At 52.3% G+C, this 25,092-nt stretch overlaps 3 protein-coding genes across 3 annotated transcripts; 2 read left to right on the top strand and 1 right to left on the bottom strand.

Annotated features, from left to right (window-relative positions):
• The first annotated feature begins 71 nt into the window (after positions 1–71).
• On the top strand, positions 72–4,640 carry MIF4GD (MIF4G domain containing). Its single transcript, XM_058561607.1, has 6 exons — positions 72–147; positions 1,117–1,248; positions 2,356–2,465; positions 2,676–2,831; positions 2,922–3,014; positions 3,853–4,640. The coding sequence occupies exons 2-6, from the start codon at positions 1,161–1,163 to the stop codon at positions 4,078–4,080; spliced, it is 675 nt and encodes a 224-aa protein (XP_058417590.1). The 5' UTR covers positions 72–147; positions 1,117–1,160; the 3' UTR covers positions 4,081–4,640.
• MRPS7 (mitochondrial ribosomal protein S7) lies at positions 4,541–7,982 on the bottom strand. The gene is made up of 5 exons (XM_058561606.1): positions 7,745–7,982; positions 7,013–7,204; positions 6,834–6,897; positions 6,064–6,231; positions 4,541–5,178 (listed from the first exon to the last, which is right to left on the bottom strand). The coding sequence occupies exons 1-5, from the start codon at positions 7,825–7,827 to the stop codon at positions 4,957–4,959; spliced, it is 729 nt and encodes a 242-aa protein (XP_058417589.1). The 5' UTR covers positions 7,828–7,982; the 3' UTR covers positions 4,541–4,956.
• GGA3 (golgi associated, gamma adaptin ear containing, ARF binding protein 3) lies at positions 7,921–25,001 on the top strand. The gene is made up of 17 exons (XM_058561598.1): positions 7,921–8,171; positions 14,900–14,984; positions 15,115–15,190; positions 16,537–16,635; positions 17,384–17,507; positions 17,792–17,895; positions 18,033–18,113; positions 18,528–18,665; positions 19,595–19,676; positions 19,784–19,900; positions 20,211–20,450; positions 20,883–20,953; positions 21,265–21,584; positions 21,805–22,028; positions 22,354–22,523; positions 22,701–22,811; positions 23,064–25,001. The coding sequence occupies exons 1-17, from the start codon at positions 8,132–8,134 to the stop codon at positions 23,172–23,174; spliced, it is 2,193 nt and encodes a 730-aa protein (XP_058417581.1). The 5' UTR covers positions 7,921–8,131; the 3' UTR covers positions 23,175–25,001.
• Positions 25,002–25,092: the final 91 nt, after the last annotated feature.

The raw sequence follows: 25,092 nt of genomic DNA, 5'->3' as shown, positions 1-25,092 counted from the left end.
GCCGCCCCGCCCCGGCGCCGCGCTAGGAAATGACCTAAGCGGTGGCAAGGCGCGGCCGGCTGCACCAGCAGCGCCGCCGACGCGGGGCGCGCGCACCATGCCCGCCGGGCTGCCTCCCGGCACGCGGGCGCGGCGCTGGCCCGGCAGGTGGGTCTCGGCGCTCACGCCCCTTCTCCCGCCCGTGGGACACTGGACGGCGGCGTCCGCTACCGGCCCTGCGCCGCTGGGAAGGGCGTTCCGGGCTTAGGGAAGCTGCCCGGGTCTGGAGACCCCCAAGGTCGTCTCCTTTGACCGGGGGGACGCACCGAGTCCGGAGAGGGGACTCTAACGGGGACTACCTCTGGAGGACACGTCATCCCGCTCCCCTCTTTACAAGGAAGGGTCCAGAATGGAGCTCAGGAATTGGGAGTCCTGACTGGGCAGGGCCGGGTTCTTGCCACTTGGGAGGCCAATTTAACCAGTCCGTCCTGCGGAGAAGCTGGCCAGGACAGGGGGAGTTCGGGCTCGCCCGTCCGTGGGGCGGCAGAGAAGGCTCCTGCACCCACCCGGGCAGGCTGGCCCCAACCCGAGTGCTGGAGGGGTGGGTTTTGTGGACTGCGAAGGACTCGGACTGACGCTGAGGGAGAAGCTCGGGGAGAGAGGCTTGGAACCCTGGTGAGACAGAGCTGTCGGCAGCTTAGAGCCCCCAGCCTTTTCTCTGTCCCGGAATCGTGCTGGGCCAGCAGCTTCCAGGCCGGTTTATATAGGTAGGGCAAGTGTCTAATATCCACCTATCTACACCCCCAGCTCACCGCACGCCACCGCACCCCAACCTTGGTATCAGCTGGGAATAAGTCTGCCTCCTGTTGGGACAGGCACATTTCGCCCTTCATCTCTTTACTCTTATGTAATCCCAGAAACTACAGGGGTTCCTAAACTGAGCAGCAGGTGCCTGGCTGGTGGCCAGTCTCCACAGGAAGCCAAGCTTGGTGGACTCTCAGCCAACCACTGAATGTCATGAACCTCCCAGGAGCACCTGTCCCAAGCGCTGGTCAGCCCCACCCAGGGCCTGCAGGACTGGGAACCCCAGCCCCATGCTGCACACCTGAGTCCTCTCCCTTCACCTCTCCTCCCCAGGTGCTGTCATTAGTCCCACCCCAGTAAAGAGCTGCTGGGGCTGGATGGTCATGGGGGAGCCTGGTAGAGAGGAGTATAAAATCCAATCTTTTGATGCAGAGACCCAGCAGCTGCTGAAGACAGCAATCAAAGGTGAGCATGGGGAGCCCTCCTGAGCCTGGGTCCAGTGCTGCAGAGAAGGGGCCAAGGGGACAGGACTAGAGGACTGAGCCCTAGGCCAGGAATGCCCAGCCCTCTCCCTTCGCTTTCGGAGGAGTCGGCAACATAATTCTCGAACTGGAAGACAAGCTACATTTAGGCCAATATTTGGGAGTATGAATCAGAGTCACCTCTCAGACTGTAAAGCCTTTTTTAAAGTTTAAGTACCCATGAAAGGGGTAGGGCACAGAGAACACAGTTCCTGCCCCTTAAGTCCTTATATCGGATCTGGTTTTTGCGTTGCTGCAGTCAGCTCTCTTGAATGTGCAGAGCTGCCTGACTTGGGACAGAGGATGGAGTGTTCTGCTTGGCAGAGGAGATACAGTAATTGTCCTGGACCGATGCCTTCCTGCAGCACTCAGGACAGAAGGTTGACTCAGCTAACAATTAGCCATGCCCATCAAGTGCCAAGTGAGCCTATGGGACGGGAGGCCCTGCCTGGCCCACTTTTGTCAGGGGTTCATGTGTGTGTATTATAAGAACACTTTCTTCCATAAAATTGCTGTTGAAGACATTGTTTTTTGGTGCTTCTTCCTCAACCTACTGGCAGGAAAAGATGTGTGTCCTAAAAAACTAGCATTTTTACTTTGATTAGTCTCTAACAGCCACATTATCTTCCATTTCCTCTGACTGGGCCACCAGGAGGCTCACAGCTAGAGCTGCTCTTGTGTGGGGTTACTGTCCCCCTTCCCTGTTTTCTGGTCTCTTTCAATGTAAGCATATAATGGGAGTGCTCTTTGCTCTTTTGTAAACATCTCAAATCCTTCTGAAAAGCAGGTAGAGGGGCCGGCCCTGTAGCCTGGTAGTTAAGTTTGCGTGCTCTGCTTTGGCAGCCCGGGGTTCACAGGTTTGAATCCCGGCATGGACCTACACACCACTTATCAGGCCATGCTGTGGCAGGCATCCCACATAAAATAGAGGAAGATGGACACAGATGTTAGCTCAGTGCCAATTTTCCTCAGGAAAAAAAGAAAAAAAAAGCAGGTAGAGGCAAATATGATAATTAAACAGCTCTAGACTCCGTGCCTATCTTTACCCTAGATCCAGGTGCTGTGGACTTGGAAAAAGTGGCCAATGTGATTGTGGACCATTCTCTGCAGGACTGTGTGTTCAGCAAAGAAGCAGGACGCATGTGCTACGCCATCATTCAGGTTGGGTGGGGTTGGCAGAGAAGAGGGGAGATGCTTTGAGGAAGGTGCTTCAGGAGTGGGCAGAGACCTGGCCAGCAGGGGAGAGATGCAAAGGGCTTCCCTCAGAGGCAGAGAAAGGAGTAGGACAGGCAGGTCCTCAGCCGTGGTAGCTTGGGTGGGGTTACAATGGCACCGCCCCCAGCCACTCACGGTCTTTTCCCTGACTCACAGGCAGAGAGCAAGCAAGCAGGCCAGAGTGTCTTCCGGCGTGGACTCCTCAACCGGTTGCAGCAGGAGTACCAGGCTCGGGAGCAGCTGCGAGCTCGCTCCCTGCAGGGCTGGGTCTGCTATGTCACCTTTATCTGCAACATCTTTGACTACCTAAGGGTGAGGCCCCAGCAGCCCCCCTGTGCAGCAGAACGGCCTGTCTGCCACAGCCACTAAGCCAGTGCTCTGGCCCCCGCTCTCCCCCTACAGGTGAACAACATGCCCATGATGGCCCTGGTGAACCCTGTCTATGACTGCCTCTTCCGGCTGGCCCAGCCCGACAGTCTGAGCAAGGAGGAGGAGGTGGGTGGCCCTGGCACGGAAGGCTGTGGAAGTGGGCAGTCTTTGGCTCAGCTCAGAATGCCAGCACACTGGCCATGGAGGCTTTTGAGGGCATCACTTCCTGGGGCGGTAGCCTGATGGGGGCATTTAAGGCCTGTCAGTTACAGGACAAGTGGCCAGGTCTGGAATTGATCCAGAATAGAGAGCAGCCAAAACCTACTGGGTCAGAGGCTTCCTTCCCAGCAGGAAAGCCAACCTATGATAGGATACATCTGTGGATACAGATGGCCCAGAAACCAAACCAGGCTCAGGCAGTGTGGAGGAGGTAGAAAAGTGGAGTTCAGAAGCACAGTTTGGGGGCCAGCCCAGTGGCATAGTGATTAAGTTCGTGCGCTCCACTTCGGCGGCCTGGGGTTCACAGGTTCAGATCGCGGGCACAGACCTCTGTACCGCTCATCAAGCCATCCTGTGGCAGCATCTCACACATAAAATAGAGGAAGATGGGCACAGATGATAGCTCAGGGCCAATCTTCCTCAGCAAAAAGAGGAAGATTGGCAACGGATGTTAGCTCATGGCCAATCTTCCTCACCAAAAGTAAAAAAAAAAAAAAAAAAGCACAGTTTGGAGACAGGGCCTGAGTCCAGCCTGGCCCAGATGAGAGACCTCAGGCAAGTCCCTGAACTTGTTTCCTTTCACATAAGATGTAGATAATACCCACTGGGTGGCGTGAGGATGAAGTGGGGAAATGTGTGTACAGGGCCACACGCAGTGCCTAGCAAACAGTAAGCACTCAGTAAATGGCTGCTCTGTGTGATAAGCTGGCCCTGCCTGGGGTCACCTCCCCCTGCCCCTTTGCAGGTGGACTGCCTGGTGCTGCAGCTGCACCGGGTAGGGGAGCAGCTGGAGAAGATGAACAGGCAGCGCATGGATGAGCTCTTTGTCCTGATCCGGGATGGCTTCCTGCTCCCAACTGGCCTCAGCTCCCTGGCCCAGCTGCTGCTGCTGGAGATCATTGAGTTCCGGGCAGCTGGCTGGAAAACGACCCCAGCGGCCCACAAGTATTACTATAGTGAGGTCTCTGACTAGGCCTCCTGATCCGGCTTCCTCACCAGCAGCACTGGCCTTTCTTCTACCCACCTCCCAACCTGGAAGTGGAGTCTGCCTCTCCCAAAGATTTTTTCCCTTCCAGACTTTCAACAGTTCCTGAGATGTTTCCCACTTACATGGTGGTCCTGCCCTGAGCACGTTCCATTCCCCCATTCAGGGATTGGGGAAGACACCAAACAGACGTGCCCCCACTGTCCCATCAGCCTCTCTCTCATGCCACCTTCCACCAGGCAGAGAAAGGCAACTCCTAACAACCACTGCACTGTGTAACCACCAGTTCAATAGCTGTTTCAGTGCCTCAGTTTCCCCATCTGTAAAATGGGTACCCATAGCCATTGGTGGGATGCTTTGGGATGTCAAGGGGCAGAAGCAGAGCATAAGTCACACCAGGAACTGCTTTTTTATATACGTTTTGTACAAGGACTACTTTGGAAGTAAGTGTATTTCCTCCAGTCGGTTTTAATGAATGGCAGTACCACATCACATGCTACACTAGTTCAGGGTGAGGATTTTCTAATAAACCTCTTCTGATACCAAAACTGCTTCCTTTCGTATCATCCAAAGGTCCACCCCAAGCTGAGGGAAGAGAAAGCTGGATGGGCCCTAAGTTTCCTGGGGAAAACCCAAGTTGATATGTTCCCCCTCTGCAAGGAGACGGGGCAGGGAGAGCAACTTCTAGCCCCAAAGAAAGGAGTAACAAGCAATAAACATGCTGCTCCATCCTTTTTGTGAGGCCTGCCTGCCCTCGAGAAGAACTACATCCTTCACCCACAGGTAGTTTTCAGCGTGGCAGGGGCTCATGTTGTTTCTCACAGCAGAAAGCCCTGGGCTCCTCTTAGAGCTTGTATCCTCCCTCTACCACCAGCGGTAGTGGGCCAGAGCGCGGTTGGCCTCAGCCATCTTGTGCATCTCATGCTTCCTCTTGATCACAGGGCCCTGGCTGTGAAAAGCCTCCAGGAGCTCATGTGACAGCTTCTCTGGCATCAGCGTCCGCCGGTGCTTCTTCTCCCTGCACTCAGTAATCATCCACTTCATGGCCAGGAAGCGACGACGCCGGTCACCTAGCGGCACAGGGACCTGGGCAAGACAGGATATGGGCACATTGGTCCAAGAACTTGCCAGGGCTGCAGCCTCCTACCTCCCTGTACTCTAAGAAGTAGCCACAGGTTCCCTTTGGGCCAGCCCTGGCAAGGCTCCTGAGGCAAGGGGCTGGTCTAGTCCTCTTTGAGCTTCCTTGACCCCTAGGTGACTTCAGTGTAGCAGACATTAATGAGCAAATACTCACTTAGCACTGACCTCTTTCACCTCTAAGTGGAAGCTCAGCCAAGTTGCTACAAGCACCAATTGGGAAAAGCCTGTCAGCTGGGGCGACTCAGCTAACTCAGATCATGGGTGCTTAAAAACAAGACTCTCTTGTCCAAGAATCTCTTGCTATGCCCCCACCATGTGCCAGGTACCATGCGACACCCTAGAGACACAGACATTAATAAGAAAGTCTCTACCCTTATGAAGTTTTACATTGAAAAAAGACCAGAACACCCACTTATGACAATGAAATATAATTAAATGCTATGATAGAGACACCTAGTTCAGTTTAACCAATGGTGATGAAGCATCAGTTATGGGTCAAGCACTATGCTTGACACTGGTGTATAAAGATGAGGTATAAACATAGTCCCTCACCATGAGAAGCTTACAGCTTAGAACACATGATGCTGGACAGAAGGGGGGTGGGGTGGGCTTCCAGAAGAGTTCGTTTGGATACTTCTTTGCTGCCTTCCTTTTCCATCTTTTGCCTGTGATGGACTTTTGCACTACTGGACTCAGATGAGCAGATCCTGACAGTCCCTGGTCTCTAGAAAGCTATCAATCTTGATCCAACTCTGGGTCCTCTTACCCCTAAGCACCCCCACATCTTGTTTCACATGCGGGCAGCCCTGCTTTCAGGCCCTGACCACTCACCTGGTAGAAATGGCCACCCCTGAGGATGGGTACCAGCCCAATCACAGGCTCACAGTTTTTCAGGGCTTGGTGGAAGATGGTGTAGGGGTTGCGTTCGATGGTTGCCTGTTCCTCTGCAGAGGCAGCATGGTACTTTTCAAACTGCTTCCTTTTCACAGCTTCCAGAGTCTGCAAAGGGATATAGTGGAAGAGGCTACCCCAGGTTCCCTAAGTGTTTACTGGGCTGAGCTAGTACCTTGCCCTTTACTCCCATCATCTCATTCTTCTTCTATAGCTGTGCAGCTCCTGCCTCAGCACTTCTAAAACAAAGTTCTTCAGTGCCTCCCTTAAGTGCCTTTCTTGGACTAGGACAGAAAGAGTGGGCTAAGATTTGTGATGTGGGGGTGCAATGGCAGTTGCTGACTCCTGCAGGACTTCATTAAAGCCTCCACCACCACACATACATAAAGTCAATTTTTTAAAGATTTTATTTATTTATTTATTTTCCCCCAAAGCCCCAGTAGATAGTTGTATGTCATGGCTGCACATCCTTCTAGTTGCTGTATGTGGGACGCGGCCTCAGCATGGCCGGAGAAGCGGTGCGCGCCCGGGATCCGAACCCAGGCCGCCAGCAGTGGAGCGCGCGCACTTAACCGATAAGCCACCGGGCCGGCCCCCATAAAGTTAGTTTTAATGACAGGTATAGAATCCATTCTTTTTCATTCTAAACTGGAAGAGCCAAGTACAAAGCTATAGGGAAGAGAAAGATGACAGAGAGAAGTACTGTTTACCTGTGTCATGAGGGATCTGGCCAGTACTTTGTTTCCTCCTTTCATCATCATGTTGGTGAATTTACTTCAAGAAGAAAAGCAACACGTTTAGCTTTGCAAGGCTGTATCACAGAATCCTTACTGTAGACCCTCCCAGGTATAGCCCCAGTCCGTGGAACAAGTGTTTGTTTCCATCTAACCTGATCACTGGGTCTTCAAACACAGAACTTGTTCTCGTCGCTGGGGCAGCTTTGATAAGCTGAGTCTTCCTGAGCTCCCGCTCATAGTTCTCCTCCTCAGTCAGCTCGGCCGAGGGCTTGCGGTAATATTCCTTGTCAATCTGGGGGTCCTTGTATTCAGGACCATAGCGGCTCCACCTCACCTGGGTGAGCCTGGGAGGGGGGGGAAAGGAAGAGGCGGACAAAAGCTGACTCCACAAGTGAAAAAGCTTGACTTCACAATAGGCAGGTTTGCCAACCCGCTGACAAGTGAGAGCGGCGCGGAGACCGCTAGCCAAACCTGAACTGCAATAATTCTGGCTCTTATCCCAAGAAGTAGGAGGACCTCCCCCAAACAGGCAAGGAAAGTCTCCTCCTCGTCAAGTGCAAAAGGTAAGGAGAGGCTCCTGAACCTAAGGACAGGTGCCCCGCCTATGCGTCTCTCCCCTCATCTCCCAACACAGAAAATCTCAGCTCTGAGCTCCTTCGTATCGCACTTTCAGCTCCGCGTTCGAACCCCCTCGGGCGGGGGGCAATCACTAAACTTTCAGATAGGCCCAAAGTCACGCAGCTAGTTAAGCGACTTGGACCTAGATATCCCGGCCCCCATGCTCTCTCCAGCTCCCCGCGCGGCTTGCCTGTGGCCCTTTTCCTTCCCCATAGGTCTTTCAGTGAAGACCCAAGCGGTCCCCCAGCTGCCCGCCGCCCTCTCACCCTGGAAGCCGCAGGACAACACTCCGCACACTCAGCACCAGGCCCAACCACCCTCGCGCAGCTTTCACCGCGGGGGCAGCCATCTTGGCTGGCCACGAGGACCCCACAGAGACTGCCCTCGGCGTGCCTGAGCGAGTGACGGGAAACGGGGAAAGGCTCCATCCACTGGGTCCTAAATCTGTGCATCACCCCATTAAGAGTCACTCCGAGGTCCAAAGGGAAGAGTCAAAAGGAAACATTAGCCCTCCCATTACCCGTTGCAGTCTGGCGCGGCCTTCGGTGGCGGCGCTCGCTCCTCTCAGGCCCCCATGCAGGCTCCGCCCCGGCTGGTCTCTTCCAGGTTCTCGCGAGGTTTGAGGCCGCGGGACTGGCCCGGGTGGCTGCAATATGGCGGAGGCGGAAGGGGAGAGCCTGGAGTCTTGGCTGAGTGAGTAGCCGCGGCCGCTTCTGCCTGCCGCCGAGCCGTCCCTCTCTGCACCCCTACACCCCCTCCCCGGGCCCCGTGGCGGCGCCGCCCTGCAGCCTGCGCCTGCGCTCGCCCCTGCCGCGAGCATTCCGCGATCACGCCCCTTCCCCGGCAGGGCGACGCGGCCCCCGCCCGGCCCCACTCCCTGTGCTGCGGCGCTCCCTCGCGCTCCCGCTCGCGGCGGTGTAAGCTGGGGTCCTGTCCGGGGCCCACGGACTCCCAGAAATCGACAGCCCAGTGCTTCCGGCTGACATGCATCGGCGCTTCGGGGAGATTGTGGTGGGTCCGCGCGCCACCGGGACCCCAGCGCCTCAGTCCCTGACAAGGGAAAAGCTCCGGATTTGGGCTGACACTCCGGGAGCGGTGGGTGCCGCTGAGCATACACACCATTTCAGAACTGTGGCCATGTATTCGAGGAGAAGTGACTGCTTCGCGCAGGCAGAATGTTTGGAGTGTGAATAATCCGAAGAGAGAGAGAGAAAGAACATCTCTACCATTTTCCTGCAGTAACCAAAGCATGGTGACATCTATGTTACGGACTTCCCCCGCGCTCGCTCACACGCACACACACACACGAACATCTTAACGAGCCATTCGTTGGTAACCTACTCTAAGCAAAGCTGAGGAGCACGGCCTTTTGCTGTAGTTACAGCCGCCTATTGCTATTAAGGGAAATATGGGTTAACCTTGTTAGCAGGCAGTACTCTGCTGAAGGGTTAGTAAGTTAACTTTCCCATGAGCTAGTGGAGGTCCCCGGAGGCCTCTTTAAATGAAGACAGAAATTGGACAGGGTAAATAAGACAAGGAGGATGACTAGATATTGCTTGTGCAGAGATCTCTTATTTACTAGAGCCTCCAGGCTCTTGGAGGTGATGGCTGTTCCCTCCGATTGCGTGACGTTTCTTAATAAGAAACCCCCTCAGGGGCCGGCCCCGTGGCTTAGCGGTTGAGTGCGTGCGCTCTGCTGCTGGCGGCGCGGGTTCTGATCCCCGGAGCGCACCGACCCAGCGCTTGTTGGGCCATGCTGGGGCGGCGTCCCACGTGCAGCAGCTAGAGGGATGTGCAACTATGACATACAACTATCTACTGGGGCTTTGGGGAGAAAAAGGGGGGAAAAAAGGAGGAGGATTGGCAATGGATGTTAGCTCAGGGCCGGTCTTCCTCAGCAAAAAGAGGAGGACTGGCATGGATGTTAGCTCAGAGCTGATCTTCCTCACAAAAAAAAAAAAAAAACCACATCAGGTGGTTGAACCTAGGTTACATTTGCAAAATCTGCAGTTGCAGACAGGTCCCAAAGCTTTCTGTATATATGGAACTGTTTTCCAAGGAGCTCAAAGTGCTCTAAAGACATTCATTTAATGAATTTATCAAGAATCCTAGCGAAGTAGGTACTACTGTCCCAATTTCACAAAAAGAGAGACACCCTGACTCTAATCAAACCACTTGCCCAGAGCCACCCAACTAGATGTAACCACACTGGAATTGGTTCGATTCACAGATATTAATGGGGACATTGGAGTAATTTAAGTGACCTCAGCTGAATTTAATAGGCCAGTTTTAGAGTTATATTTTGAAATAGGAGAGGGACAGACCTGTTTTTGAGGGAGGGCGGAGATGGTGAGGGGGTATCTGTAGAGACTAGAGCTAAGACTGGCCTTCGACTCTTTCCTGTTAGTTAGAGTGACATATGGGGCAATGTTAAGATTCCTTCCATTCTTATCCTGTGTTCACCTTCACAGTTCTTAAGACTTACTGGTGTGAACTGTACCAATTGAATAGACCAGTGCTTGGGGTTCAGCACCATCTTAGCCTAGGTCCTTGTCACTCCATGGTTTGCCAGCATTATTACAGAAGCCTCTGCCTGGCCCAGTGTCTCAGTTCTCTCCCTACCTCCCCTCAGTCCATTCTGCATTCTGCTCCCAGAAGAGCACTTCTGTTTAATCAAGTCATCCCATTGCTGCACACCTACTGCTGCCTCTGTGCCTCCCTAATATTCTTCCTTGCTTTGATCAGTCAGATGTTCTTGTCCCAGCAACACACATTGCCCTCCTTACCTGGAAGCCCTGTTCCCTGTTGCTCAACTAAATGCTTTAAAACCCATCCCAGGGGTCGGCCCTGTGACTTAGCAGTTAAGTGTGCACGCTCTGCTACTGGCTGCCCGGGTTCGGATCCGGGTGCGCACTGTGGCACTGCTTGTCCGGCCATGCTGAGGTGGCGTCCCACATACAGCAACTAGAAGGATGTACAACTATGACATACAACTATCTACTGGGGCTTTTGGGAGAAAAAGGGGAAAAATAAATAAATAAATAAAACCCATCCCAGCTTCTCCTTCCCCATGAACCAGTTCTTGATGACTTCAGCCTTCTCTAAAGTCCTGTCATTACCACAATCAATCAATATTTAATGAATACCTACCATGTGAGGTATTCTGAAGAGTAAGAAGTTCAAGCATTCTTTGCTTTCAGTTTGATGAAGGTGATGCTGGAGTGGATAAAGCATTCCTAAATAAAAAGATAAAAATACAAGGCAAGAGCCATAAATGCTAAAATACAGACAGTTTCTTTAGGAAATTGGGAATAAGTGGAATGGAAGATGATTCTCTCAATGAGGGGATGGCATTCGAGCTAGGCCTTGAAGAATAGGGAAAATTGGCTAAGAAAACACCAGACAGTGATGTGGAGAGAGCAAACTGGGCTTGAGGCACACAGTCACAGTTGTTTGGCTGGTTCAAGCAGGGAGTTCCTGTAGGAGCATGGTGGGAAAGAAAGCTGTGAAGTTAGAACCGTATTCTGGAAAGGCTTGAATTCCAGCTCATGAAGTTTAAATTTCTCTAGTTATCAGGTCCCCATTCCTACTGAACCTGGTGGAATCAGTGTTTGAGGAGGATTGATAGAGGAGTTTTATGTAGGATGGATTGGAGCAGAAGTTCTGTAAGCAGGTGAGAAGTAGGGAGGTGGGGTGGGGACAGGGATTAGAAAGGAAGGGAGAGATTTAAAAAGATTATGGGGCCCGGCCCCGTGGCTTAGCGGTTAAGTGCACGTGCTCCGCTGCTGGCAGCCTGGCTTCGGACCCGGGCACGCACTGACGCACCGCTTCTCCGGCCATGCTGAGGCCGCGTCCCACATACAGCAACTAGAAGGATGTGCAGCTATGACATACAACTATCTACTGGGTCTTTGGGGGGAAAAAAATAAATAAATAAAATCTTTAAAAAATAAAAAAAAAAATAAAAAGATTATGAAGGAAGGGACTACAGACTGATGGAATGGGTGAGGAGAAGGAAGGAGTCAACAATGGGGGTTCAAACCTGGGTGCCTGGGAGTAGGGGCAAAAGGAGCTTTTGAGTAGTGGTATCATTTATAGAAATAGGGAAGTCAGGAAAGAGAAATGATGGGTTTGTTTTTAGACTCATTTCTGTACCAGATTAGCACTTGTAATTACACACTGGCTTGTTTTTTGCTCTATGTTATATCTCATGTGTTGCACCAGAAGAGCATAATCTCCTCCTCAAGGGTAGGATCTGAGTCTTGTACATTTTCTGTGGTCCCTCCGGGACCTAGCATGCTGTGCACTTAATTTTCTATGGGTGCTTAACAAAGACTTGATGATTGACTAAGTCTCTAGATTCAAGACCCTAGCGCTGAAGGTTGACTCTTGACTCCTTTTCCATCCCACGTTCTTGCCTCTGCTTATTTCTAAGTTATTTGCTACATCAAACTTGTGGTCTCTGGAATGTCTGAGCTATGTTGGGATGGGGTAGTCAGTGCTGCTATTTCCATTCCTACTTGACTTTTTTTTTTTTTTTTTTTGTGGGGAAGATCAGCCCTGAGTTAACATCCATGCTAATCCTCCTCTTTTTGCTGAGGAAGACCGGCTCTGAGCTAACATCTATTGCCAATCCTCCTCCTTCTTTTTCCCTAAAGCCCCAGTAGATAGTTGTATGTCATAGTTGCACATCCTTCTAGTTGTTGTATGTGGGACGCGGCCTCAGCATGGCCAGAGAAGCAGTGCGTCGGTGCGCGCCCGGGATCCGAACCCCGGGCGCCAGTAGCGGAGCACGTGCACTTAACCGCTAAGCCATGGGGCCGGCCCCATCTACTTGACTTTTTGAGGTCCCACAACAGTCAAGGCTAGTGATGGAATTAAGCTGAAAATGAGAGCAGGAAGTCTAGAGGCACAGACACAGAAGAGAATAAGCCTTTCAACAAGGGACCTGAAAATAGAAACATTGAGTCAGAACAGAGCCCAAAGGGGCGGTTCTAGAAGGCAGTGTCTGCAGGGAGGCTTTGGTGTCACCCTTGTGCCAGGTAAGGAGAATGTTGAGTGGGTGGAATATTGTGTGCATCTGCTGGAGGAGGCAGTAGGCAGATGGAGAGATCAAGTCACCCAGAATTATCCCCAGCGGTTTCTTCTAGTTCTTGTAGGTGATTGAGGTCTGCTTTCTGAGCCGGCTGGAGAGCTAGGGAAGACGCTCAGAGTGGGACCGACCATTGCTGAAACCAGGGCTTTTTGTGTCCATGTGTAGGCAGTGGGCTCCCGGCAGATTTACAGTAGAAAGGTCTATTAAGGTGAGAGGAAGTGGGATTCTAGAGAAGTTGAACACCAGTGAAAAGTAAGTGGGAGTATTCTTGGAAGCAGAGATGCTATTGGAATTATAGCATCCTGGGAAGAATACGATGTTTGGTGAATGCCCATTGCTTATGTACATGTGGGGAAAGGGAGGGGTCCACATTGTCCTCTGTATTTGTAAGGGGTTTTTCCAGTTGCGAACAGAAGTGAGTGGGCTGCTTTTTCTTATGCCATGAGGTATGTGACCCTTGTCAAAATGATAATAGTGATGGGGATGGCTCCTCAGACCATCTTATTTCTGTATACTACAGCCTCTTCAAGTTATATGAGAACTTTAAGCATCTCAAATGATGGGGATTAGTAACAAAGCCATGCTAACACCTGAGAAGATTTCAGACAACTGGTGGGAGAGACTTGGGGCCTCTCTGGAAGGTGACAGCTAGTAGGTCGCTGTGGCAATAAATAGCCATTCTTGATAGAATTAATCTCCCGTTCAAGCTTGACATTTTGAAGGGCCTGCTAATTCTCTTTTCAAGATTGAGGACGGACATCTCTCTTTTCCCCCAAATATGAACCTAAACCATCAAAATCTTCTTGCAGCCAGAGCAGAAACACTGCAAGGCAGGCGCAAGATCTGCTTGGGTGCTACAGGCCTTCCCTCTGCCTCGGGGTGGTGTCTGCTGACCTCTTGTGGCTCAGAGCCCAGTTGGGTGTGTTGGGGGGCTGGGAGTCCCTGTTGGGGTTTGGTCATGGAGCTAGTGATTTTTAATGTTAGGAAAAAAGGAAGTAAAGAAAACACAGTCATGAGAAATCAGAATTCATGAACTTCTAACAGCACCCCTTGTTGGGAGGGGGCGTTTTCAAGGCGCTGTCGCCCTGCTTTTGGACCTTGTAGAAAAATGCAGGAGGAGCCTGGGTGTTTAAAAAGGATATACGCCTTCAGCCTTCCATTCGTCTTCTGAACCTGAAGCCCTAAATTTAGCAAACAGCTTGAGAATGCTTTCTGGAAGAGGCAGACTTCAGGATCTGAATCAGATGGGAACACATTCAACTCCCCTCAGCAGGGGCCATCCTCTGTCAGCACAGGTTCTGGGGGTAACAGGGAAAAGAGGACCCACACTAAGTATTAGGAGATTTGGCATTTAGCACCCGGATTTTAAAACCTCAGTGACCCTCTAAGACCTCTCCAACCCTTGTTTTTGTCCTTGATCATGGAAGACCATTTAAACTTGAGGGTGCTGAGTGCTCAAGCTCAGGTTATGTTTCTGCCATCCCAGCGACACACAGCACAAGGATGGGTGCTTAGCAGGGGTTCGGACAATGTTGTTAGCTTAACTTAAAATGATAAGCGTCACATGCAATTTAAAAAACATTTAAAGCATTAAGGAAGGTTAGGTCTTGAAAAAGTTTTTGAAGGGTATGTAGGAAATACTGATGTTTTCTAAGTATGTATATTTTTTATCAAGTATTTTTTTATTCCTTCAGTTTCTCCAGGAAACACTTCTTGATCATCCTTACTTGCATAACACTTGGCTTATTTTTATATAGCTGGAGTTACCTATATTTATTCGTTATACTAAACCTTTCATATAGGTATCTATTTGAATATTTTAATTATTTATGTTTGTGCTATCGATCCTGATCTACTCTAAGCTCTCTGAGGCTGAGGATTTGTTTTCTCTTTTGTTTGTGATTTTCAAAATACTGGACAGAAAGTGCAGTATTTGTATTTTACTTGTTGCCTGCCTGAACTATTGCGGCTTCTCTATTAGAGAAGAAATTTGGAAACAAACTTACCTTCACATCAATGCCTAAAAATTTTGAAGAAAACCTTCCATTGTGTCCTCCTTGCTCTTTTTTTTTTTTTTTATAATTTTATTTATTTATTTTTCCCCCAAAGCCCCAGTAGATAGTTGTATGTCATAGTTGCACATCCTTCTAGTTGCTGTATGTGGGACGCGGCCTCAGCATGGCCGGAGAAGCAGTGCGTCGGTGCGCGCCCAGGATCCGAACCCGGGCCGCCAGCAGTGGAGCGCGCGCACTTAACCGCTAAGCCGTGGGGCTGGCCCCCTCCTTGCTCTTTATAACAATTGTCCTCTTCTTTGTTCTGTCCCAAGATAAAGCCACCAATCCTTCCAACCGCCAGGAAGACTGGGAATACATAATTGGCTTCTGTGATCAGATCAACAAAGAGCTTGAAGGGTGAGTCTCAGAGCTATTAGGGGGCAGGTAAGAGATAGCTGACTGGAAAAGTCAAAAACTGTGGCCAAGGAGGGCTAGCCAGATGGCCCCAGGGTCAGTGTCCTGAAAGTGTGGTCTGCTTATCTCCCAGGCCACAGATCGCTGTCCGACTGCTGGCCCATAAGATCCAGTCTCCGCAGGAATGGGAGGCAGTCCAGGCCCTGACGGTAGGTCTTTCCTTCTGACAGTGGATCTTCACGAACCCAGGCTTTTCCTCATGCACCCACTGAGTTCTCTGAGGTTCTCAGGGCTTATGCTCTAAGCCAGCTGCAAGTCCTTGATACCAACTAGATATATCTGGAACATGTTAAGAGTCGACTGTTCCACAAATGGTGTGTGCCCTTGTGCCAGGCACTGATGCTTCAAGGATGACTGAAGTGCAGTCCCTGCCAGCATGGCGAGTATAATGTATTCAGTAGCTAAAAATAATGCTGGTTCCTGGTGAAGGCATCACACCTACGGGCAAATCTTAGTGTTATTCAGATTAAGAGGATTCAAGACGTGGAGCCATGTGTAGCACTTGGGTGCCTCCAGGCTCTCCCCTAAACCAGAGTACGGCCAAGGTCAGAGGCTTCCCACAGTTCTCCTCTGACTTCCCTCAGGTCCTAGAAAGGTGGAAGAGAGGAAATGGTCATGGCAAAAGCGCTTAGACGACCCACGTGCATGCCTCTGTCCTGTTCATCGTAGAGCAAAGACCTTAAAACAGTAGTTCTAAAACGGGGGCAGTTTTGCCCCCCCCCTCCCGTGGATGTTTGGCAATGTCTGGAGACACTTTTGGTTGTCACACGTCAGAGAGTGTAACTGGCATTTAGTAGGTAGAGGCCAGGGATATTGCTAAACATCCCATGATGCACCAGATAGACTTCCACAACAAAGAATGACTGGCCCAAAATGTCAGTAGTGGTGCAGTTGAAAAACCCTGCTTTACAAAGACTGAAACCAAGAAAGGGAGCACTGGGTGGTGTGCTCCTTGGCATAAACTGCAGGCACCAGGGGCCACAGGCATCACAGGAAAACTTAAAGTGGTTTTATGTGCCCCAGAAGGAAAATAGATGGGAGCAGGGGGAGGGAAAATATCGTGTCATCTAAAATGAAGAAAACAGAATTTAAACGTTATCTCCCACCTCCCCAAAATGTTGATCAGCTTGTGGAAAGAACCCTGGACCCTGAGTCTGAGAAACTTCATATCTCTGGGTCTCAGTTTCCTCATCTGTAAAATCGAGGGCAGAATCTTGCAGGATGGCACCTTCCGGGACTGACATTGGATCTGTCTTGGTATCTGGGTCTCAGTGTTTCTTACTTTAGTTCCTGTCGAGCTTCCCCAGAAGAGGTTTGCAATTTGAGGGACACGGGATGTCAGTAGTCCTGTTGCCCTGATGTTCCCTGGGGCAGTGCACACAACTCTTCCTCGGGTAAATAATTTATTCAGTGCTATCGATGCAGGGGTCTGGCTGAGTGCCAGGTCCCACCCGGACCCCCCCTCACTGAGCACGTCTCCTTTGTGTGGCTACAGGTGCTGGAGGCATGTATGAAGAACTGTGGGAGGAGATTTCATAACGAAGTAGGAAAGTTCCGGTTTTTGAATGAGTTAATCAAAGTCGTCTCTCCAAAGGTCAGTCAGTGGCAGTTTCCTCATTTCTAGGAACTTCTTTTGTGTTCCTTCCCCTCTCCCATCTTACTGGCTTTCACTGTACAGCCAGCATCCCCACGAATCTGAGATTCTCTGTGTCCTGTCCTTAGAGAGCTAGGCCCTCAGGGTAGCAGGATGACCATCCAGGCCACAGGGACAGGCAGCCCTCTCTGACGGGCTTCCAGCTTAAATGTGGCAGGTGATGCGGCAGCAGCTATACACGTGTCCAGAGGGAGGGCCTGTGTAGTGCAGGCCTCTGGGCTCCTAGTGACAGCAGTCACTTTTCTTGGGTCTGTCTCATGTGGATACAAAGAGTTGGCCTCCCTCATTACTCAGCTGCTCAGCTTCTGTTGCGTGCTGGTGATGCTTAAGCTCTGGGCACCACTTACAGCAGAGGGAACAATTCTTCATACTAAAGACATTCTCATTAGCTCGTTCAAGATAAAATGCAGTTGTGTTTCTGACAGATTGTGCATGGCATTGCAGTGACAGGCTCCCAGTCCCCTGCCTACCATCAGACTGTATCCTAGATGGGTACAGTCATGCCACAGGTATTCCCCCCACCCTTCCCCACCCCTCCCGGTGGATCTCACACACATCTAACACCTGCTGGTCTGGAGTAAGCTTGAGGACTATAACTAATTAGTGGCTATTTCATTGCTGTGAAGAGAGCCTTCCCACTGTCTGTGCCTCCAGGATGCAGTTACTAGGTTTTCCTTTTGCCTCTTAGTACCTGGGGGACAGAGTATCTGAGAAAGTGAAGACCAAGGTTATTGAGCTGCTTTATAGCTGGACGTTGGCCCTGCCGGAAGAATCAAAGGTCAAGGATGCCTACCACATGTTGAAGAGACAAGGTATGTGCCTGCCTTCCCTCAGCCTCCAAGCAGCCCCGAAGGCTGGCCAAGGCCAGGAAGAATGGGGGGTTGTCTGCTGTCTCCAGGCTGCGTCCTTTCTTCCCTCTTGAAGATCATGGGAAGGGCTTGGCTAGGGTTTGATGGCTTGAGGTGTGCGCAGCCTGCTGTCCCCGGCCCCCCTTTGCAGGTCCTGATCACAGGGATGTGCCCCCTTGCTGTGTGAGGAAGGGCAACAAGGTGACCTCCGCCTGAGCAAATGCTCTGCCCCTCGTGTTCCCTTTCAGGAATAGTGCAGTCTGATCCACTGATCCCTGTGGACAGGACGCTGATCCCTTCTCCACCACCTCGTCCCAAAAACCCTGTTTTTGATGATGAGGAGAAATCCAAGGTAAAGTGCATCCCAGCCTGCGGTGTCCTCAGATGAGGTGTGGGCTTGCTCAGTGCTACAGGGAGCTCCAATTCCTCTGCGGTCTCCCCAGGTGGGGTGCTACCTTTCCCTTCACCTTTGATACTCTCCTCTTCCAGCTTTTAGCCAAGTTGTTGAAAAGCAAAAACCCAGATGACCTGCAAGAGGCCAACAAGCTCATCAAGTCCATGGTGAAGGAAGTGAGTGGGCCCTGGGCCTTGGGATGTGGGGTGGAGGAGCCTGTGACCACAGAGCAGAAGTCCCTTCTCCTGTGTTAGGTCTGTTGTTCGCCCCTGCCACCAGCCCTTACTTGGAGATGCTGGAGAATGGAAGGAGGAGAATTGGAGCTTCTGGGGGAGAACGGAATAGAGGAGCAAGAGTAGATGGGGCCAAGTTTAGGGATGGGGGGGCTGTTATTTTAAAAGGAAGACTGTAGATTGGGTCTAAGGCCTGTGGTTCCCAAGAACCATGCCTTGAAAGGTGCTTCCTTTCAATGGAAGGAAACATCTGCTCTCATGTTCTCTGGTAAAGTGTGATCCTTGCCTCGCGGGATTCTAGGGAGTTAGTGGGATGAGTCTTATTGAGCTCTTTCTCCTTGATCGTTTTTGATGCAGGACGAGGCGCGGATCCAGAAGGTGACCAAGCGCCTACACACTTTAGAGGAGGTTAATAACAACGTAAAACTGCTCAATGAGATGCTGCTTCATTACAGCAAAGAGGATTCTTCAGAGGCAGATAAAGAGCTCATGAAGGTAGGCCCACCTCTAGGAGAGCTGGGCTCTGGGAAGGGGAGCCAACCTTTGCCGAGTACCTGCCCCAAGATGCCGCTACACACCTGGTATTCCTTAACTTATTAATCGGCGCAGCAGCCAGGTAGAGCGAGGGTGGCGCCCTCATTTTACACACAAGCTGTAGCTAACTTGCGTGGGCGGAAGAGCTGCATGTACACCCAAGTCTGTGTGACTCCGCAGACCCGCCCTTGGGCTCACTCCTGCTCTCTGCCTTGCCTTCTGCCTTGGGGACATTTGGGCAGAGAGGTTCACCCTATGCCCCTAATGCTGCACCTCCGTCCTTGGTCACATAGATACTCTGAATTCTAAGCACGTGCCAGCCTGGGAGGCAGGAAGGGAGGTACTTTACCTTATCTTTCCTAGCGACTTATCTGCCTATCTTTCCTAGTGACTTATCTGCCTAAGCAGACGTCTTGGGTGACACAGTGTGGTAGAGGCTGGCAACAGGAAGACGTGTGCGAGGCTGGCCGGTGGCGCACGCGGTTGAGTGTGTGCCCTCTGCTGCAGCAGCCTGGGTTTTTTGCAGGTTCATATCCCAGACATGCATCGATGCACTGCTTGTCAAGCCATGCTGTGGAGGCGTCCCATGTAGAGTGAAGGAAGATGGGCACAGATGTTAGCTCAGGGCCAGTCTTCCTCAGCAAAAAAAAAAAGGGGGGGGGGAGGATTGGCATTGGATGTTAGCTCAGGGCTGATCTTCCTCACAAAAAGAAAAAAAGGAAGATGTGCTCTGAGCCCAGCTCTGCCAGTAACTAACTGATCATGGAGATCATGGAGTAACTGATCGTGGAATCATAGGGAAGCCCTGTGATTTTCTGGGTGTGAATGGTGAATGAGATGATCTCCAAGGGCGTTCATAGCTCTGATTTTTATGTCTGAGTCTCTTTCAGGAGCTGTTTGATCGGTGTGAGAACAAGAGGCGGACGTTATTCAAACTAGCCAGTGAGACAGAGGACAATGACAATAGTTTGGGTGAGTGAAAAGTAACGAGTGGTTGACAAAGATGACCCAGGAGTTTGGATTTGTGTGGTCAGGGGAGTTGTCATGGCCAGGAGTGAGAATTCTCTTTTCTGCTCCAGGAGACATCCTGCAGGCCAGTGACAACCTCTCCCGGGTCATCAGCTCTTATAAAACAGTCGTTGAAGGGCAGGTCATCAATGGTGAGGTGGCTACCTCAGCCATGCCTGACTCTGAAGGTAAAATGCTCACTTCCCCATTCTGGACCCCTCTAGACCAGCCCCAATCCCCACCACCAAGCCGTGGGTGCAGGTTGACCAGTGTGTCACCCTTAAGGGCCCGAGGGGATTCTAAGCCATTCCCAGCAGTCCTCCAGCTTCCCAGAGGCCAGCAGATGCCAATAGTGTTTTTTCCTCTTGTTTTTCAGTGTTCCCCTGGCACAAATGCCCTTGGATTAGGCCAGAGACTATGCTCAGGATTCTGCCTCCTACTGGGCAGCTGCTAGAGTGGCCCCTGATTATTCTTGTCCCCTTCCATTTGCCCATCCAGGAAACAACCACTCCAGTAACCAAGGCACTCTCATCGACCTTGCTGAGTTGGATGCACCAAGCAGCTCATCTCCAGTCTTGGCCCCCGCCCCCCCCTCCTCTGGCATCCCTATCCTCCCTCCACCCCCCCAGACCGCGGGACCTGGGCACAGCCACTCGTCCAGCCAGGCCGAGGCCCTCCCAGGGCCCAACAGCACAAGCAGTGCCCTCTGCCTGCTGGATGAGGAGCTGCTCTGCTTGGGTACGTCCCAGAGGGAGGCTGTACAGGGCTTCTTCTGGTGGGGCCAGTAGAGAAAGGCATGTAGAATCGAGCAGAGGTCCGAGGAGTGCCCCGTGTGCTTATTAGCAAGGGTGGGGAAGGAGGCTTCAGTTGTAGGGAGAGAGTCAAATTCAGTGTCCCTCAGGCCGCCCAGGCAGTTTCCACACAACCTCCAGAGTGGACATGGTGGACCAAGTGTCTCGCTCTGCTCCTCTCTCCCCTGGAGGGCCCCCCTCTGAATATAAGGGCTGAAGAGGGTCCATTCCCTCTGGAGGCTGCCTGGGGAACACCTTCTCCCACCCTGTCACCCACTGATGCCACTTTTGTCATGTGACCCTTCCTTAGGCGAGGTGGGGCTAGGGCTGGCACAAGCCCAGAGCCTCTTCTCATCGTGGTTGTCTTCTCTGTTCTCAGGCCTCACTGATCCAGCCCCCAGTGCTCCTCCCAAAGAGTCAGATGGAAACAGCCAGTGGCCCCTGTTCCAGGTAAGGACACAGGTGATGTCACTGAAGTGCTCGACAACCTTCATATAATAGTATCTTCCCTTTCTGGCTAGTCCTCAGCTGCAGTTAGCTACAGCCCGCTATCCTAACCCTGGGGCACTGCCCTGGGTGGGGCTGGGAAGAGGGATCGCATCCCAGGGCTTTCCCTGGCTCTCCTCAGAGGGCTGCTATTCCAGTGGGGTTGCAATAGGGCCCCCAGCATAGGGGGCCATGGGGTGGAAAGCCGAAACCTTTTGCCGCCTGCAGCAGATCCTCCATGCCCTTTGTTCACTCACGCTTTCCATTCCCAATAGAATCAACAGTCGGACCTGGACTTCTTTGGCCCCAAACCTGGGACTGCTGCCTGTAGCCCCTCAGATGGGCCTCTCCTCCAGCCCTCAGCACCCCCTGCAGGCAGCTCCCAGGCTCCACTGCCGCCCCCCTTCCCAGCTCCTGTGGTCCCAGCCAGCGTTCCTGCCCCCAAAGCTGGCTCCTTCTTGTTGTCTGCTGGCTTGGCCCCATCTTCGGCCCCAAAGGCTGAGCCCACAGCCCCTGGGTACCATGGCTCAGCTCTGGGCGACAGCACCCTGCACCAGCTGGATGCCCTTCATCAGCTTCTAGAAGAGGCCAAAGTGTAATGATTGGGAGAGGTGGGGCTGGGGCAGGTTGGGGCCTGGGCTTGTGCAGAACCAGAGGCAGCTCCAGAGGGGTTGGGGATGTTCCCTTTTGATGTGATCTGTCAGGTTGGAATCTGGAAGCTCGGGAGGGTCTGGCCTGGGAGGGCCTTTGTGAGGGTTGACCCAGCAGTCCTGCCTGGTCTCTGACTTGCCTTGTGCTCCTTTCCTGCCTTCCAGGACCTCAGGCCTGGCGAAACCCATCTCTTCCAACTTCTTCCCTGGGGCTACGACCTCCCCTCTGATCCCCACCACCACCCCAGCTAGGCCTCTCCTCCCCTTCTCCACGGGGCCTGGCAGCCCTCTCTTCCAGCTGCCTGCCTGCCAGGCCCAGGGCAGCCCCATTAAGGGGCTCGAGCTCTCCTTGGCCAGTGTGCACGTCCCCCTGGAATCTATCAAGCCTAGTAGGTGTTGGCGGCTTGGGGTGGGAGGAGAGGTGGGGCCCACAGCTTGCAGCAATGTGGGGAGTGTGGGGTGGTGGGTGGGTGGGTACAGGCTTTTCTTGCTGGCGTTCCCTAGAGCCAAACATGACCTGCTTTTCTGCTGTCTCAGCCTCTGCTTTTTGCCACTGTGCACTCTGGGGAGTTCTGACAGAGGTTCTTTCCTAGACTCCTTCAGGGAGCCTCATCACCACAGGGCTGCCCTGCTCTCCCTACTTGGCTGCAGCCGACACCCCCAGGGCTTATGTGGGTATCTCTCCTTCCATGCCCACATACCACCTTCTTACAGGCAGTGCCCTTCCTGTGACAGCCTATGATAAAAACGGCTTCCGCATCCTCTTCCATTTTGCCAAGGAGTGTCCACCAGGACGGCCCGACGTGCTGGTGGTGGTAGTGTCCATGCTGAATACGGCTCCCTTGCCTATCAAGAGCATCGTGCTGCAGGCCGCAGTGCCCAAGGTATCCCTGGCTTCCTGGGGCCTCTAGAGGCAGAAATTACCTTTATCTTGAACCCACTGCATCGAGGGCCTCTGGCTAGCAGGTGGCACTGTGTCTGTCCACTGTGACTATACCAGGTTCCATCTCAGGGGAGTACCTGCCATTTCTCTTCAAAGGAGCTTCTCTCTTTCTCTTTAGTCAATGAAAGTGAAGTTGCAGCCACCCTCTGGGACAGAACTCTCTCCATTTAGCCCCATCCAGCCACCTGCAGCCATCACCCAAGTCATGTTGCTGGCCAATCCACTGAAGGTGAGCTAGAACGGGGGTGGTCCCAGCCTGAAGCCCTGGTTGCCCCAAGATTAGGACCTTGAGACCAGCCTTGAAGCTACCTCCCAACCTGAAGTGTCATGATACTACAGCATTAACCCACGTCCCTTCCCTTACCTTGGTTCAGGAACTGAGCAAGGATGGGTGGTGGGAGCAGGGCCTATCCCTCAGCACAGAAAAGGCCCCAAGGGTAGCAGAGGAGAGGACATCTCATGCACCGTCTCTCTGTCACAGGAGAAGGCGAAGCTTCGGTATAGGCTGACCTTCACCCTGGGGGAGCAGCTGAGCACGGAGGTGGGTGAGGTGGACCAGTTCCCTCCTGTGGAGCAGTGGGGGAACCTCTGACCCCAGAGGATGCTGTCATCTCTACTTCGAAGCCCAGACAGGCTGCCCAGAGACAAGAGGGCTCTCCAGGTCCAGTCATTCTCCATGTCCCAACTGCAGTGCTTAGAGCTTTGGTATGGAATAGGGGTCCAAGGCATTGCTGCTGGGAGCTGAGCTGCTGCTGTGATGATCTTGCCTCTTTTGGCCCCCTAAAAGGACCTGTTTTTATCTACCTGTGTGACTTGAAGTGGCCATGTACTGTCAGGGGTGGGGAGTGGCCCCACACTCTTGTGCACTACCGCCCTGGGAACATGGACCCTAGACTGGAGTAGGTTTTTCCCCTTGTGCTGGCAGCCCCTGCTGCCACAAGGGGGGAGGTCTCTAAAGAGAGACTCCAGGCCCTCCCTCAAAGACCATGTCCTCACACTCCCAGAGGCCTCAGCCCCCAATGCTACTCTGTGCTTCCCCTGCTGGCAGGCTCCTGCTCCCACCTCCAGGGAGGTGGGCAAAGCCCAGCGACCCCAAATGGCCCTGGGCGCAAAATAAGGAGTTGGTGTGCTGCTGAATCTTCAACCCTGCCTTCCGCGAGCAGCAGCATCCTGGAATGGCCAATGGATGATGAGTTGTGGGCTTGTCCCTGGTGGTAGCAGGCTGTGTCCTATGGACATCTCAGCAAGATGTGGAACTCAGCCTATCAGAAACAAAACTTGGCCTCATGGTAGCCCCTAAACTAGGGCTAGGAAAGAATGGAAGAGAACCAGTGTTTCCCCCTTTCCAGAAGCAGGTACTCAGAGCTTTCTGGGAAAAGTGTACCTCCTGCTGTGGGAACAGGCCATCCTACTCACTACCTCTTGCTTGGCATGAAATAAACTGCTCTCCTGCCCTTTAAGTCTTTGAAGGGGAGGACAACGCCTGCCACCCTCTGCATCCTCCTGCTTCAGCCTCCCCCCTCCTCCCACCAGATGGCCTGTGTTGTGGCATACGGTCGGGAACAGGAGGCCTCAGGATCAGGCACATTGCACTAGATTTATGTCCTTACCTGCTGCCCAGAAACCCTGACTGCCCCCAGCTGCTGACGGGCACTGTCAGCGAGATGTTGGGTCTGGAGGTGGTGAGATTAGGGGCCATGCTTGAATCGAGTCACCAGACCCTATTGCTTCAACAGTGCTCAACCCCAGCTGGCTTCTCCCAGCTGCTCCATCCACTAGATGCAGCTGGACCAAGGACTCTAGGCCTCACGGGGCCACAGGAAAGTGAGAACTCCCAGCTGGGGAAAGAGCACACAGCTCACCTGATCTCAGCAGGACAGGCTCAGAGCCATCTCCAGGGAAAGGTGGCACAAACCACATTCCCTGATCCCTCCCTACTCCTTATGCCAGGCTTCCTTACTCCATCAAAAGGTCGTCTCCCCCATCCCTCCCATCTTTAGCAAGCAGGTTTCACTGCTTCATTAGGACAGGTGAAAAGTGAATTGATTTCACTACTTAAGGAATAAATCCAAGTGCTTTCCAGAGACTGGCTGCTGCAGCCCTGGGAAGATCTGTGGGATTACTATGTGGAAATGTACCTTTATTTAATAAGCTTTAGATGTGAAAATTATGAGTGTTATTCGTTACTATTGAGTCACTGCTTTGTGACAAATAGCTGTACTGGATATATCAACTCTGCTGCCCTTGTTTTGCTGCATGTTAAATAAAACCAGTTTTGCCCTACTTGGAATCTTTCTAATATAGACACCATTCACCCAATGGGGGAAGGTGCCACTTACGAAATTCCAAATGTAGGTAAGTGCATGTGCTGGCATCCTGAGGTTTTTGTTAAAAGTAAAGTACAGGTTCCTGGGGGCCGGCCCCGTGGCTTAGCAGTTAAGTGCGCGCGCTCCGTTGCTGGCGGCCCGGGCTCGGATCCCGGGCGTGTACCAACGCACTGCTTGTCCGGC

This window comes from Diceros bicornis, chromosome 18, assembly GCF_020826845.1.
Source record: "Diceros bicornis minor isolate mBicDic1 chromosome 18, mDicBic1.mat.cur, whole genome shotgun sequence".
Classification (NCBI taxonomy): domain Eukaryota; kingdom Metazoa; phylum Chordata; class Mammalia; order Perissodactyla; family Rhinocerotidae; genus Diceros; species Diceros bicornis.
This window is presented reverse-complemented; position numbering and strand designations above follow the sequence as displayed.

Excerpts from the sequence above, each read along its gene's own strand:
- MIF4GD (XM_058561607.1), top strand. The coding sequence starts at position 1,161 with ATGGTCATGGGGGAGCCTGGTAGAGAGGAGTATAAAATCCAATCTTTT. Across the intron at positions 1,249-2,355 it reads GCTGAAGACAGCAATCAAAG|ATCCAGGTGCTGTGGACTTG; the intron begins GTGAGCATGGGG and ends TCTTTACCCTAG. Across the intron at positions 3,015-3,852 it reads GTCTGAGCAAGGAGGAGGAG|GTGGACTGCCTGGTGCTGCA; the intron begins GTGGGTGGCCCT and ends GCCCCTTTGCAG.
- MRPS7 (XM_058561606.1), bottom strand. The coding sequence starts at position 7,827 with ATGGCTGCCCCCGCGGTGAAAGCTGCGCGAGGGTGGTTGGGCCTGGTG. Across the intron at positions 6,232-6,833 it reads CCAGATCCCTCATGACACAG|ACTCTGGAAGCTGTGAAAAG; the intron begins GTAAACAGTACT and ends ATCCCTTTGCAG. Across the intron at positions 5,179-6,063 it reads GGGGTGGCCATTTCTACCAG|GTCCCTGTGCCGCTAGGTGA; the intron begins GTGAGTGGTCAG and ends TGTCTTGCCCAG.
- GGA3 (XM_058561598.1), top strand. The coding sequence starts at position 8,132 with ATGGCGGAGGCGGAAGGGGAGAGCCTGGAGTCTTGGCTGA. Across the intron at positions 8,172-14,899 it reads GAGCCTGGAGTCTTGGCTGA|ATAAAGCCACCAATCCTTCC; the intron begins GTGAGTAGCCGC and ends TTCTGTCCCAAG. Across the intron at positions 15,191-16,536 it reads AGGCAGTCCAGGCCCTGACG|GTGCTGGAGGCATGTATGAA; the intron begins GTAGGTCTTTCC and ends GTGTGGCTACAG.